The sequence below is a fragment of the Pan troglodytes genome, chromosome 5, assembly GCF_028858775.2.
Source record: "Pan troglodytes isolate AG18354 chromosome 5, NHGRI_mPanTro3-v2.0_pri, whole genome shotgun sequence".
NCBI classification, from domain to species: domain Eukaryota; kingdom Metazoa; phylum Chordata; class Mammalia; order Primates; family Hominidae; genus Pan; species Pan troglodytes.
The window spans coordinates 17,047,952-17,060,751 of record NC_072403.2 but is presented as its reverse complement, the minus strand read 5'-3'; the positions used below and the strand labels follow the sequence as shown (position 1 = coordinate 17,060,751).

The 12,800-nt window shown below is 45.3% G+C and overlaps 2 protein-coding genes across 3 annotated transcripts in view; one reads left to right on the top strand and one right to left on the bottom strand.

Annotated features, from left to right (window-relative positions):
• SMIM13 (small integral membrane protein 13) overlaps nt 1-12,800 on the bottom strand; it is a 43,267-nt gene that overhangs the window by 21,979 nt on the left and 8,488 nt on the right. The gene's annotated exons all lie outside the window — the stretch shown is intronic.
• Nucleotides 3,342-12,550, top strand: ERVFRD-1 (endogenous retrovirus group FRD member 1, envelope). 2 transcript variants are annotated; one of them, NM_001080784.2, is made up of 2 exons: nt 3,342-3,391; nt 9,409-12,550. In NM_001080784.2, the coding sequence occupies exon 2, from the start codon at nt 9,729-9,731 to the stop codon at nt 11,343-11,345; it is 1,617 nt and encodes a 538-aa protein (NP_001074253.1). In that variant the 5' UTR covers nt 3,342-3,391; nt 9,409-9,728; the 3' UTR covers nt 11,346-12,550. The 2 variants fall into 2 exon arrangements, with proteins under 2 accessions (NP_001074253.1, XP_063668045.1); XM_063811975.1 differs by lacking the exon at nt 3,342-3,391 and having other exon boundaries at nt 9,409-11,133; nt 11,277-12,550.

Here is a 12,800-nt window from a genome sequence, read left to right as displayed (position 1 = left end):
TCTCATGAATATAAAGAGAAAAATCTTAAATGTTTACTAAATTAATTGCTACAGTATAGAAAATGGATAACATGTCACGACCAAAACAGGTTTATCTGAGGAATGGGTTACTTTCACATTCGAAATGCAACAAAATCCACCATATTAACAGACTTAAAAGAGAAAAAATACAGCCGGGCGTGGTGGCTCATGCCTATAATGCCAACACTTTGGGAGGCCAAGGTGGGTGGATCACTTGAGGTCAAGAGTTCGAGACCAGCCTGATCAACATGGTGAAACCCCGTCTCTACTAAAAATACAAAAATTAGCTGGGTGTGGTGGTACACGCCTGTAATCCCAGCTACTTAGGAGGCTGAGGCACGAGAATCACTTAAGCCTGGGAGGAGGAGGGTGCAGTGAGCTGAGATCATACCACCACATTCCAGCCTGGGCGACAGAGTGAGACTCCATCTCAAAAAAAAAAAAAAAAAAGGAAAAGAGAAAAAGCGCATGACCATCTCAATACAGAAAAATCATTAAAAAAAAAAAAAATCCAATATCCACTCCTGATTTTAAAAAAAAAGAAAAATCACCACAAAGTAGAAACAGAGGGGAAGTTTTCTTCCTAAACTTGATAAAGAATATCTATTAAAATCCCACAGCTAATAATTTATTTAATGGTAAAAGGCTAAATATTTCACTCCAAAAGATCAGGGAGGAAGGTCTGCTCTCACTCCTTTCTTGCAACATTGTAAGGCCCTAGCCAGTGCAATGAGGCAAAAGCTAAAAGACAAATGTACACATTGGGAAGAAAAGGTAAAACTACCTTCAACTGCCTGTAATCCCAACACTTTGGGAGGCCGAGGCAGGTAGATCACTTGAGATCAGGAGGTCGAGACAAGCCTGGCCAACATGGTGAAATCCCATCTCTACTAAAAATACAAAAATCAGCCAGGCGTGGTGGCGCGCACCTGTAATCCCAGCTACTCAGGAGGCTGAGGCAGGAGAATCACTTGAATCCTGGGGGCAGATGTTGCAGTGAGCCAAGACCGCGCCATTGCACTCCAGCCTGGGCGACAGAGTGAGATTCCGTCTCAAAAAAATTAAAACAAAAAACAAAAAAAGAATAACTTTATATGTCATACCTTAAAAACTTGATAAGAAGGACTTATCAAACAATAACAACACAAAACAAATGACATTTAAAAATAAAAAGGCAGCCGGGTGCGGTGGCTCATGCCTGTAATCCCAGCACTTTGGGAGGCCGAGATGGGTGGACCACCTGAGATCAGGAGTTCGAAACCAGCCTGGCCAACATGGTGAAACCCTGCCTCTACTAAAAATACAAAAATTAGCTAGGTATGGTGGCACATGCCTGTAATTCCCAGCTACTGGGGAGACTGAAACAGGACAACCTTTTGAACCCAGGAGGCGGGGGCTGCAGTGAGCCAAGATTGTGCCACTGTACTCCAGCCTGGGCAACAAAGCAAGACTCCATCTCAAAAAAATAAAAATAAAAAGGCAAGCTACAGAATAGAAGAAAATACTTGCAAAACATATCTGATAAAAACAAACAAAAAAAAACTTGTATCCAGAATAAAGAATTGTTTACAACTTGATAAAAGTAACACAATTTTTTAAATGAGTAGAAAAAACTTGTAAAGATGATTTACACAGAAGGTAAAAAGAATGGCAAACACATAAAAGATGCTGAAAATAATTAGTCATTAATGAAACAAAAATCAAAAGCATAATACCCATCCTCTAGAATGGCTAAATTAAAAACAGACAATACCATCAAATGTTGGTGATGGATGCGGAGTAACAAATTCTCACACATGACTGCTGGCAATGCAAATGTTTGGCAGTTTCTTATAAAGTTACTCAAGAGAAATGAACACATATGTCTACACCAAGATTTGCAACTGAATGTTAATAATACTACTAACTACTAATACTACTACTACAGGCTCACGCCTGTAATCCCAGCACTTTGGGAGGCCCAGGCGGGTGGATTACTTGAGGTCAGGAGTTCGAAACCAGCCTGGCCAACATGGTGAAACCCTGTCTCTACTAAAAATACAAAAAAATAATAAAATAAAATAAAATAAATTAGCCAGGCATGGTGGCAGGCGCCTATAATCCCAGCTACTTGGGAGGCTGAGGCAGGAGAATTGCTTGAACCCAGGAGGCAAAGGTTGCAGTGAGCTAAGATCATACCACTGCACTCCAGCTTGGGCGACAGAGCAAGACCCCATCTCAAAAAAATAAATAAATAAAACAATAATAATACTAACAGCCAAAAGCTGGAAACCACTCTCATGTCCATCAATGAGTAAATGGATAAACAAATTGTGGTATATCTATACAATGGAATACTCTTTCAGCAATACAAAAGAATGTATTACTGATATACACAACACAAATAGATTTCAAAAGCATTATGCTAGCAAAAAGAAGTCAAACACAAAAAGCATGTTGTGTGATTCGATTTACATTAGAAAGGTAAATTTATATTTATGGAAAGCAGTTTGGGCCAGGTGTGGTGGCTCATGCCTGTAATCCCAGCACTTTGGGAGGCCAAGGACAGCAGATCACTTGAGGTCAGGAGTTCAAGATCAGCCTGGCCACCATGGTGAAATCTTGTCTCTACTAAAAATACAAAAATTAGCTGGGCATGGTGGTGCACACCTGTTAATTCCAGCTATTCAGGAGTCTGAGGCACAAGAATCACTTGAACCCGGGAGGTGGAGGTTGCAGTCAGCCAAGATTGCATCACTGCACTCCAGCCTGGGAGACAGAGCGAGACTGTCTCCAAAAAAAAAAAAAAGCAAGCAGTTCTATCAGGAGGCCATTAGGTTAAGCTGGTTCTGTTAGAGTAGGTAGTCAGGCAGACATGAGCAGGGCAGGAGAGGGCCCCCAGCTTAGGAATGTCAGGCGACCATCAGGTGATGATCAGGCGGTTGTTACACTGTTTCTCTAAAATAATAATAATGGGTTGCAGCCAGTACCAGGGAAAGACAGTCTCCCAAAAGACAGGAAACACCGGAAGCTGGTGATCAGCAACTTCCTGATAAGATCTCCGAAGCTGGGCAAGTGGGCTCAAGCATGCGCACTAAGAAGCAAAATGACAGTTTAACCAGTATGTGACCTTCCTCTAGGAACACCTGACTGATAAGGGAAAAATGTCTCAAGAAAGCATGCGCACAACTTCAGTAAACAAATGCACATGTGGCTCCTCCCAAGTGCTGACAGGCCACTGCACAGCAGACAGCCCATCCCAAGGAAAAAAATCCAAGGAGGAGAAATGGAAACCCCGGAACCATGCCGATGTATAAAACCCCAAGTCAAGGGCTGAACAGGGCACTTGGATCTCTCAAATGGTGCAGTGACTCGGATACCTTCCCTAGTGGTAAGACACCTCTACGCCTTGCCTTCTTCGGCTGGAGGCGTTCAACCCTCGTACGTGGTTTCGTTCTCCTCTTTCACTCTCCTGCTTACTAACCTACCCCTGGAACGATTCCTCTCAACCACAGTGGCTCTGCTCCCCCTGGCTGCTCTCTCTGCTCACCCCGAAGGATGGCTTGCAGGGGTGGGAAGGACCTTGGAGTCTGCACTAAGTAGACCTGAGACACTAATGGCCCCCCCGGACAGGAGGCTGATGAGAGTGGTAGGGCTAAAACCTACAACCATGTAGTATCTGGGGTTTCCTCTGCTTTTTCAACTAAAATCAGCTCTTTCCCAAAAACCCACCACCACCTATTTTCCTTTCTCTGTATGTATTCCAAAATGACCTCGCACACCCATTGGACCAACTGCCTTGGGGGTAAGTCTGTCTTTTCTCTGTTCTTACTTTGCATGCCCTGCAACTTTCTTCTCTGCCTTAAACACACACTCCCTATTTGTTATTCATGCACCCGCAGCTCTTGCTGTGTTAGCCTGGCAACCAAGAGATGGACTCCCTTACGGATGTCCCTTGATATTTATACTTGTTACCCTACCAGTTCGGATGACCTCCAACCCTTTCCCTGTCTGTTGGCTCACTGCCGGGATAGACACTAATCAGAACCTTAGCTCTGTCAGCTCCTTATGACTTACCATATGCTTTTCATCCCTGTTATGCTCCAGGGCCATGTTTCTCCCTGGCTTTTGAATGGTTTGCTTGCTTGCATAGGACCTCACTCTGTAGCCCTTAAGGACCCCACCCACTTGCTTTTTTTCTGAGTTAGTACCCCTTTGTGGGGAAGGAAAATTCTCTGCCATTTGCAGGATCTTATCCCAAACACCAAGTCCTCCAGAGGTTCCTCCTTTATATCAAGAGGGCAAATAAACGTTGCCCTCTCAAATCCAAGGGCTGCTGTTTCTGCAAACATATGAAGGCTTTCCATGAGTATTCCTCTTGCTTCCTCCCGCTTCCTCCTGTAGCAGAGGGATTGTTCTACCTCGTTAAGCGTTTGTTCTGCATGTTACCCTGGGAGGATGAAGAATCCCAAATACAAATTTTCCTCCATTCCTCTAATCACCTCCACGCCCTTCTCAATATGTATCAGGACCTTCAAAGTTATATTTGAAGGGAGAGAAGTCCAGCCCCCTTGCAGCAATTGGCAGAAAAACAGACTTCTCGTCTTCTTAAAGAACATGGGAAATGAGAATCTGAGAAGATTCTGTTGCTAGAATGCTCTGAACAAGGGTCACTATAAGGTCATGGAGACAAGGATATAGGACAGCCCAAGGAGGCAGATGCAAGAGACCAAAGTGCCCATAGAACAGAGATGAAGACTAGTTCCAGGCTACAAACACAAAACAGATTACCACTGCAACACAGATGAAGGCTGGTCCAGAAATGGGATGGGATCAGGGTAGGGGTACCCAGTAAACACTGGGTTCATTCCAGAACCCCTTGGATGAGTGGGAGGGCACCCTGTTCACTGTAGTCTGCCATAGGCACAGGATTAAGAGAACAAGGGGAGATGCCCTCTTCTCGCCTCTGTTCTTTCTTTACAAACGGGTAATTGTGCCTCAATAAAACAAGATGGGACCAAGGTTAGGGGTACCTGGTAAGCACTGGTTCATTCTGGAACCCCTAGAATGAATGGGGGACACTGCCATACGCAAAGGAAAAATGGATGAATGGGGTAATGCCCTACCCACTCTGGTCTGCTGTAAGTTCAGGAAAAAGACAGTAGGGAAATTGGAGGGGTTGCCTTCTTTTTCTCTTCTCTCCTCTGTTCTCTCTGTGGACAGGTAATCACAGGACACACTACTAGGATACATCCTCAAGAACTGGGAAAAGTTTGACTCCCAAACCCTAAAAAGGAAAAGGCTAATATTTTTCTGTAATACAGCCTGGGTTGAATAAAAGCTCTAGGACCAGGAATCTTGGCCAGAAAATAGAAGCACAAATTTAAATATGATCCATCAACTAGATTTGTTTTGCTACCACCAGGGAAAATGGACAGAAATCCCCTATGTGCTGGCCTTCATGGCCCTAAGAAACAACCCTGACCTTTGTTGGGCTTGTAAAACAGATCCATGGCCATAGTCATGCAGCCCCTTCCCATTGGTTCAGAAGGCCCCTCATCAGGTTTACCCAGAGCTCAAGCCCCACTGCCCCTTCTACCCAATTATATCGAAGTCTCCCAGAAGCCTTCTCCTCCCTACCCAGGGCCATCCTCTGGACACCACCTCCTTAAGTTACGCCCCATTCAGGAGGTTTAGTGGTCCCAGTGGACCCACTGGAGTCCAGACTCCATTCACTGTGCAAGACCTGAGCCAAATTAAAATGGAACTAGGGAAGTTTATGGAGGACCCTGACAAATACATCAAAGTGTTTTATAAACTGGGCTTAACATCTGAACTCACCAGGAGGGACCTCTCAGTCATACTAGGGCAAACTCTGCCTAAGGGAGAATGTGACTCCATTATGGTGGCGGTCCAACAATTTGCAAACACAATGCACATGACTGACACTGGTGGCTACCCTGTGGGGGCCACCATAGTTCCCCAGGTCAACCCCAATTGGGATTACAATATCCAGGGGAGTACATGAGCAAGGAACCACATGTTCCTCTATCTGATAGAAGGAATGAAAGCTAGCAGAGCAAAGCCTGTGAACTGTAATAAATTGGGCTTGACAGATCAAGGGCCTTATGAAAACCTCACCATTTTCTTAGACAGGCTAGAAGAGGCCCTAGTGAAACATAGGCTAGACCCAGACCCACTAGAAGGACAACTGTTCATAAAGGATCATTTCCCTAACTCAACCCCAGATATTAGGAGGAAACACCAGAAACTAGCACTGGATCCCAGTACCCCTATGCCTGACATCTGCAAAGTAGGTTCCTTGGTCTTTTACAACCAAAACCAGGAGGAGTAGGAAAGGGCTCAAGAAAAGGAGAGGCAAAAGGAAAAGCAACAGCTCCAACTACTGACTGCCCTGCAAACCTGCCAGCCACCTCTGGCAGGCCCCAGGGAGATCCCTTTGCCCAAATGCTACTTTTGTGGGGAGCCAGGCCACACAAGAAGGCAGTGCCCAAACCGATGGGGACCCCCACCCCCAGCTCTCCATGCTCCAATTGCCACAATCTTGGCCACTGGGAAACAGGACTACCCTGAAAGCTGAAAGGCCCTCAGGACATCCCAACTGGATGGCCTTCAGCTCCTTGAGCTGAAGGGGGCCCTACGCTCCACTTGGCTCCTGGATCAAATAATGCTATTGAAGGGACAGAGCCAAGGGCTGCCTTGGATGTGCCCAGTAGGACTGTAAGTTTTCTTTTGGACATGAGGGCTGCCTGCTCAATGCTTACCTCTTTTCCCAGGCAATTATCCTCCTGGGAGGATATGAAGTGCCCGTAACCTGGAGGTTTACTCCTCCTCTGTGCTGCCTGTGGTGGAAAACCGTCTTTTCTCATTCATTTTTAGTGATGCCAGAATACCCTACATACCTTTTGGGTAGAGATATTTTGCTCAGACTAGGGGCTCAGTTAACCTTTCCTCCAGGGCCAACACCCCCTTTTTCAAATGCAATCTTATGCCTCAAGGAAACCATACACAAGGATGAACTGTTCACAGACCTTTCCATTTATCCAGAGGTCTGGGCCTCAGGAATAACAGGAAAGGCCATAATGGCAATGCCTATAGTAATTCAGCCCAAGAATCCTTCTAGCTATCCTTGTAGAAGGCAGTTTCCTCTTCAGCTGGAGGCCAAAGAGGGATTTCAGCTTCTGACTGAAAAATTTCAAAAACATGGATTATTAATACCCTATAACACCCCATCTTACCTGTTAAAAAGAGCAATGAAAAATACAGGCTAGTCCAGGACCTGAGAATCATAAATGAGGCAGTAGTCCCAATACACCCAATGATCCCCAACTCATATGTAATTCTTCCCCAACCTCCAGATGCTCAGTGGTTTCCAGTCTTAGACCTTAAAGACTCTTTCTTTTGTATCTCCCACTCGACCCATCCTCCCAATTTCTATTTGCATTTGAATGGGAGAATGAAAAGGAAGGAGTCAACAGCTCACCTGCACAGTGCTTCAACAGGGTTTCAGAGACAGTCCCCATTGGTCTGGGCAAGCCCTGGCTAGAGATTTGCAGGACCTAAGTCTTGAGAGGAGAGAGTGTCTCCTACAATACATGGATGACCTGTTAATCTGCTCCCCAACAAGAGAACTGGGAATCCAACATCTAGTCCAAATACCAAACTTCCTTGCAGACAGAGAATACAAGGTGTCTGAAAACAGACTCCTAAAGTACCAAGTCTTGTTGTTAGAAAACCCATAGGTAACAGTTGAGCAGTGTTCCACCCTTAACTCAGTTTCCTTACTGCCACTACCGGGAGACCATAACACCACATTTGTGTTGTGAGATACTTAACCAAATTTATGCCAGCCAGGAAGATTTAAAAGATCAGCTCCTAGATAATCCACATGACATACGGTTTTCAGGTGGGAATAGCTTTGTCAGGGATAGAACTAGATATGCAGAGTATGGTACAATGTCCCTTCAACAAATTATAGAGGCTAAAGCTCTGTCCCCGGGGACCTCTGTGCAATTAGCCAACTCACTGTGCTGACCAAAGCCCTAAACTAGGGGAAAGAAAAAGAGTATATACAAATTCCAAATACACGTTTCTGGTTCTTCACACTCACACGGCTATCTGGAAGGAGAGGGTGTACCTAACAGCTCCAGATACTCAAATTAAGTATGGGCCTCAAATCTTAGAGCTATTAGAAGCTGTTCATTTGCCCCAGGAAGTGACAATAGTGCACAGTAAAGGACACCAAAGGGGCTCTGATGAAACTGCATAGGGAAATAGGTTAGCTGACTAAACAGCTAAAGAGACAGGCATCTCAAAAGATACCTTCTTGGGGGCCTTGCTCATCTCTCTCCCCAGTGAACTGCTCTCTCTCCAATACATTAAGGAAGAAACAGATTGGGCCACCCAACATGGGTATTGAAAAGAAACCAATGGATGATATAGGTTGGGAGAACTTCTCCGTCTACCTAAAGCCTACCAATGGAAATCATCAAGAGTTTACAGGACTCCCTCCACTTTAGAAAAGACAGTCTAAGGCAAATTTGTAAACCAGTGTTCAGTGGGGGAGGGACTAAATAAAACTATTCAACAGGTTTGTCAAGCCTGCACTTTGTGCACTATAAATAATCCCCAGACGGGGAAGCCCTCTCCATCAGTAAGTCCAATCCAAAGGAGAGGTACATACCCTGCGGAGGACTGGCAGATGGACTTCACTCAGCCCCCTGCATACCACAGGTTTAAGTACCTCTTGGTCTGTGTAGACACCTTCACAGGATGGGTAGAAGCCTGCCTCACAAGGACTGAAAAGGCACAGGAGGTAGCTAAATTCCTCCTAAAGGAACTCATTCCTCAGTTCAGGCAACCTAGGTCATTGCAGAATGACAATGGTCCATCCTTCATTTCCCAATTAACTCAACAGGTTAGTAGTGCCCTGGACATAAAGCTTCACTCTGCCAGGAGACTGTAATCTTCAGGAAAAGTGGAAATAACCAAACCCTCAAACACATCCCCAACAAACTCTGCCAGGAAACAGCACAGCCATGGGTGTACCTCTTAGCTTTAGCCCTCCTTCTGATTTGCTGCCCCTAAGGCTCCCTTGCAATTAAGCCCCTTCAAGGCTTTATATGGTAGGCCATTCCTATATTCTGTCATTACTAGATGAAGAAACTGCTAAAATCACCCACTATGTTTCTTCTTTAGCAGGCTTCTAACAGGCTCTCTGGGAATATGGTTTACAAACAAACCTGAAATCTGAAGGGGAAAAATCCCCACCTCTATACCCCGTAGGCTCACAACTTCTCATTAACGCCTGGAAGGATGGAACCCCAAATTCCCAACAAACTCCTATTTGAAAGGGCCCCTTCACCATTCTATTATCTACCCCTACAGCCATTACAGTACTGGAGACTGCCAGCTAGATCCATCACACCCAAGTGAAGCTGTGGAAAAGCCCTTAAACTCCAGAGCCAGAACCAGCAACCTCAGCTCCGGAATACACTTGCAAGGCACTGGAAGATCTAAAATTCCTCTTTAAACAAAAAGATAAGTAATGCCCCACCAACATCCTTTCACCTCAAAGTAAGGTGATCCCAATATTAGAAATTTTATTGGCAATTGCTCTGATTGTTATCACTATTTTAACCCTAACTTGTACACCACCAGGAGTTCCATTGGCAGCTCGTTTTGTGACCAGTTTCTCTTAGGTCACCATGGGCCTGCTCCTGCTGGTTCTCATTCTCACGCCTTCACTAGCAGCCTACCGCCATCCTGATTTCCCGTTACTGGAAAAAGCTCAGCAACTGCTCCAAAGTACAGGATCCCCTTACTCCACCAATTGCTGGTTATGTACTAGCTCTTCCACTGAAACACCAGGGACAGCTTATCCAGCCTCGCCCAGAGAATGGACAAGCATAGAGGCGGAATTACATATTTCCTATCGATGGGACCCTAATCTGAAAGGACTGATGAGGCCTGCAAATAGCCTTCTTTCAATGGTAAAGCAAGATTTCCCTGATATCCGCCAGAAACCTCCCATTTTCGGACCCATCTTTACTAATATCAACTTAATGGGAATAGCCCCTATTTGTGTTATGGCCAAAAGGAAAAATGGAACAAATGTAGGCACTCTTCCAAGTACAGTCTGTAATGTTACTTTCACTGTAGATTCTAACCAACAGACTTACCAAACATACACCCACAACCAATTCCGCCATCAACCAAGATTCCCCAAACCTCCAAATATTACTTTTCCTCAGGGAACTTTGCTAGATAAATCCAGCCGGTTTTGCCAGGGACGCCCAAGCTCATGCAGTACTCGAAACTTCTGGTTCCGGCCTGCTGATTATAACCAATGTCTGCAAATTTCCAACCTCAGCTCTACAGCGGAATGGGTTCTATTGGACCAAACTCGAAATTCTCTTTTTTGGGAAAATAAAACCAAGGGAGCTAACCAGAGCCAAACACCCTGCGTCCAAGTCTTAGCAGGCATGACTATAGCCACCAGCTACCTGGGCATATCAGCAGTCTCAGAATTTTTTGGAACCTCCCTCACCCCCTTATTTCATTTCCATATCTCTACATGCCTTAAAACTCAAGGAGCCTTTTATATTTGTGGCCAGTCGATTCACCAATGCCTCCCCAGTAACTGGACTGGAACTTGTACCATAGGCTATGTAACCCCAGACATCTTCATAGCCCCTGGCAATCTCTCTCTTCCAATACCAATCTATGGGAATTCCCAGTTGCCCAGGGTGAGGAGGGCAATCCATTTCATTCCCCTTCTTGCGGGACTCGGCATTCTAGCTGGTACGGGAACCGGAATTGCTGGAATCACAAAAGCTTCCCTCACCTATAGCCAGCTCTCAAAGGAAATAGCCAACAACATTGACACCATGGCTAAAGCCTTAACGACCATGCAAGAACAAATCGACTCTTTGGCAGCCGTAGTCCTTCAAAATCGTCGAGGACTAGACATGTTAACGGCAGCACAGGGAGGAATTTGTTTGGCCTTAGATGAAAAATGTTGCTTTTGGGTAAATCAATCAGGAAAAGTACAAGACAACATCAGACAACTCCTAAATCAAGCCTCCAGTTTACGGGAACGAGCCACTCAGGGTTGGTTAAATTGGGAAGGAACTTGGAAATGGTTCTCTTGGGTTCTTCCCCTTACAGGCCCACTTGTTAGTCTCCTACTTTTGCTCCTTTTTGGTCCATGTCTCCTAAATCTAATAACCCAATTTGTCTCCTCTCGCCTTCAGGCCATAAAGCTCCAGACGAATCTCAGTGCAGGACGCCATCCTCGCAATATTCAAGAGTCACCCTTCTAAGGAGGACCCCTAGACTGCTCGCTAGTGGGACACGACAGAGGCGAAATCCTGCCCCGTCTCCCGTGGACCTGGCTGGATATGGTTTTTGCCAATCCACAGAGCCATCCTGCCCTGACAGCTAGCAAGAGGCCAAGACCCACAGAACAACCACTACAGCCCCTCTGTCAGCAGGAAGCAGTTAAAGAAGACTGACCTTCGTCCATTTTCCCAGATAATTGGGTCTTGGACTCTTGAGGGGGGGAAATGTTGGAGCAGGTAGCTAGTCAGACATGAGCAGGGCAGGGGAGGGCCCCCTCACCAGGAATGTCAGGCGACCATCAGGTGATGGTCAGGCAGTTGTTAAGCTGTGTCTCTAACATAATAATGAGTGGCAGCTGGCGCCAGGGAACGATGGCCTCCCAATAGATAGGAAACACCTGAAGCTGGTGATCAGCCGCTTCCTGATAAGATCTCAGGAGTTGGGCGCGCAGGCTCAAGCATGCACCCTAAGAGGCAAAATAGTGGCATTTAACTCATATATGACCTTCCTTTAGAAAGGCTTGACTGGTAAGGGAAAAACTCCTCCAGTGAACACGTGCACAACTTCAGTAAAAACACTGCACATGCGTCCCCTCCCAAGTGCTGGCAGGCCACTGTGCATGCAGACAGCCCGCCCCAAAGAAAAATCAGAGGAGGAGAAATGGAAACCCCGGAACCATGCCAATGTATAAAACCCCAAGTCAAGGGCCTAGCAAGGCAATTGGATCTCTCAAGTCACCCGCTTGGCTCTCTTCAAGTGCACTTTGCTTCCTTTTGTTCTTGCTCTAAAACTTTTACTCCTGCTCTAAAACTTGCCTTGGACTGTCATGCTACCTTACACCTCCCCGGCCAAATTCCCTCCTCTCCTCCGGGGGGCAAGGATGGAGTCTGCTGCAGACCCATCGGATTTGCTGCTGGTAACAGTTCCACCATTTAGGTTCCAGCACCAAGCAAACTAACACCCGACTCAGTGTAAACAGCCAAACAAGCTTAACCAATTAGAAACCACCATCTAACCTCTAACTAGGTCCTTTCAACTTTAACCAAGTATTTTCTTTGTCTTGCTTCTGTGGGCACCTTATAAAATTTTCCCCCTTGTACCTCTGTAGTAGAGACCCAGTTGCTTGCAGTTTGGCCCTGCCTGTTCATGAATCACCCTTGCTCAAATAAACTCTCTAAAATGCTAATGTGCCTAAGTTGATTTCTTAACACATCTTTGCAGATTGTAGGAAAACCAATGAACTAGACAACCTACAAAATTTGTTCACACTTTTCTGTAATCAACACATTTTACCTCAGTCTACTATCTTTGAAAGGTGTACATTATCCTAAGTAAAACTGTATTAATCTAAGGATAGTTTAAATTTCTAAAACCAAATTTAATCTTTAAAAATTGATTTTTCAAAAGTCAATTAATTCATATATATCCACCTGTAC

Excerpts from the sequence above, each read along its gene's own strand:
- ERVFRD-1 (NM_001080784.2), top strand. The coding sequence starts at position 9,729 with ATGGGCCTGCTCCTGCTGGTTCTCATTCTCACGCCTTCACTAGCAGCC.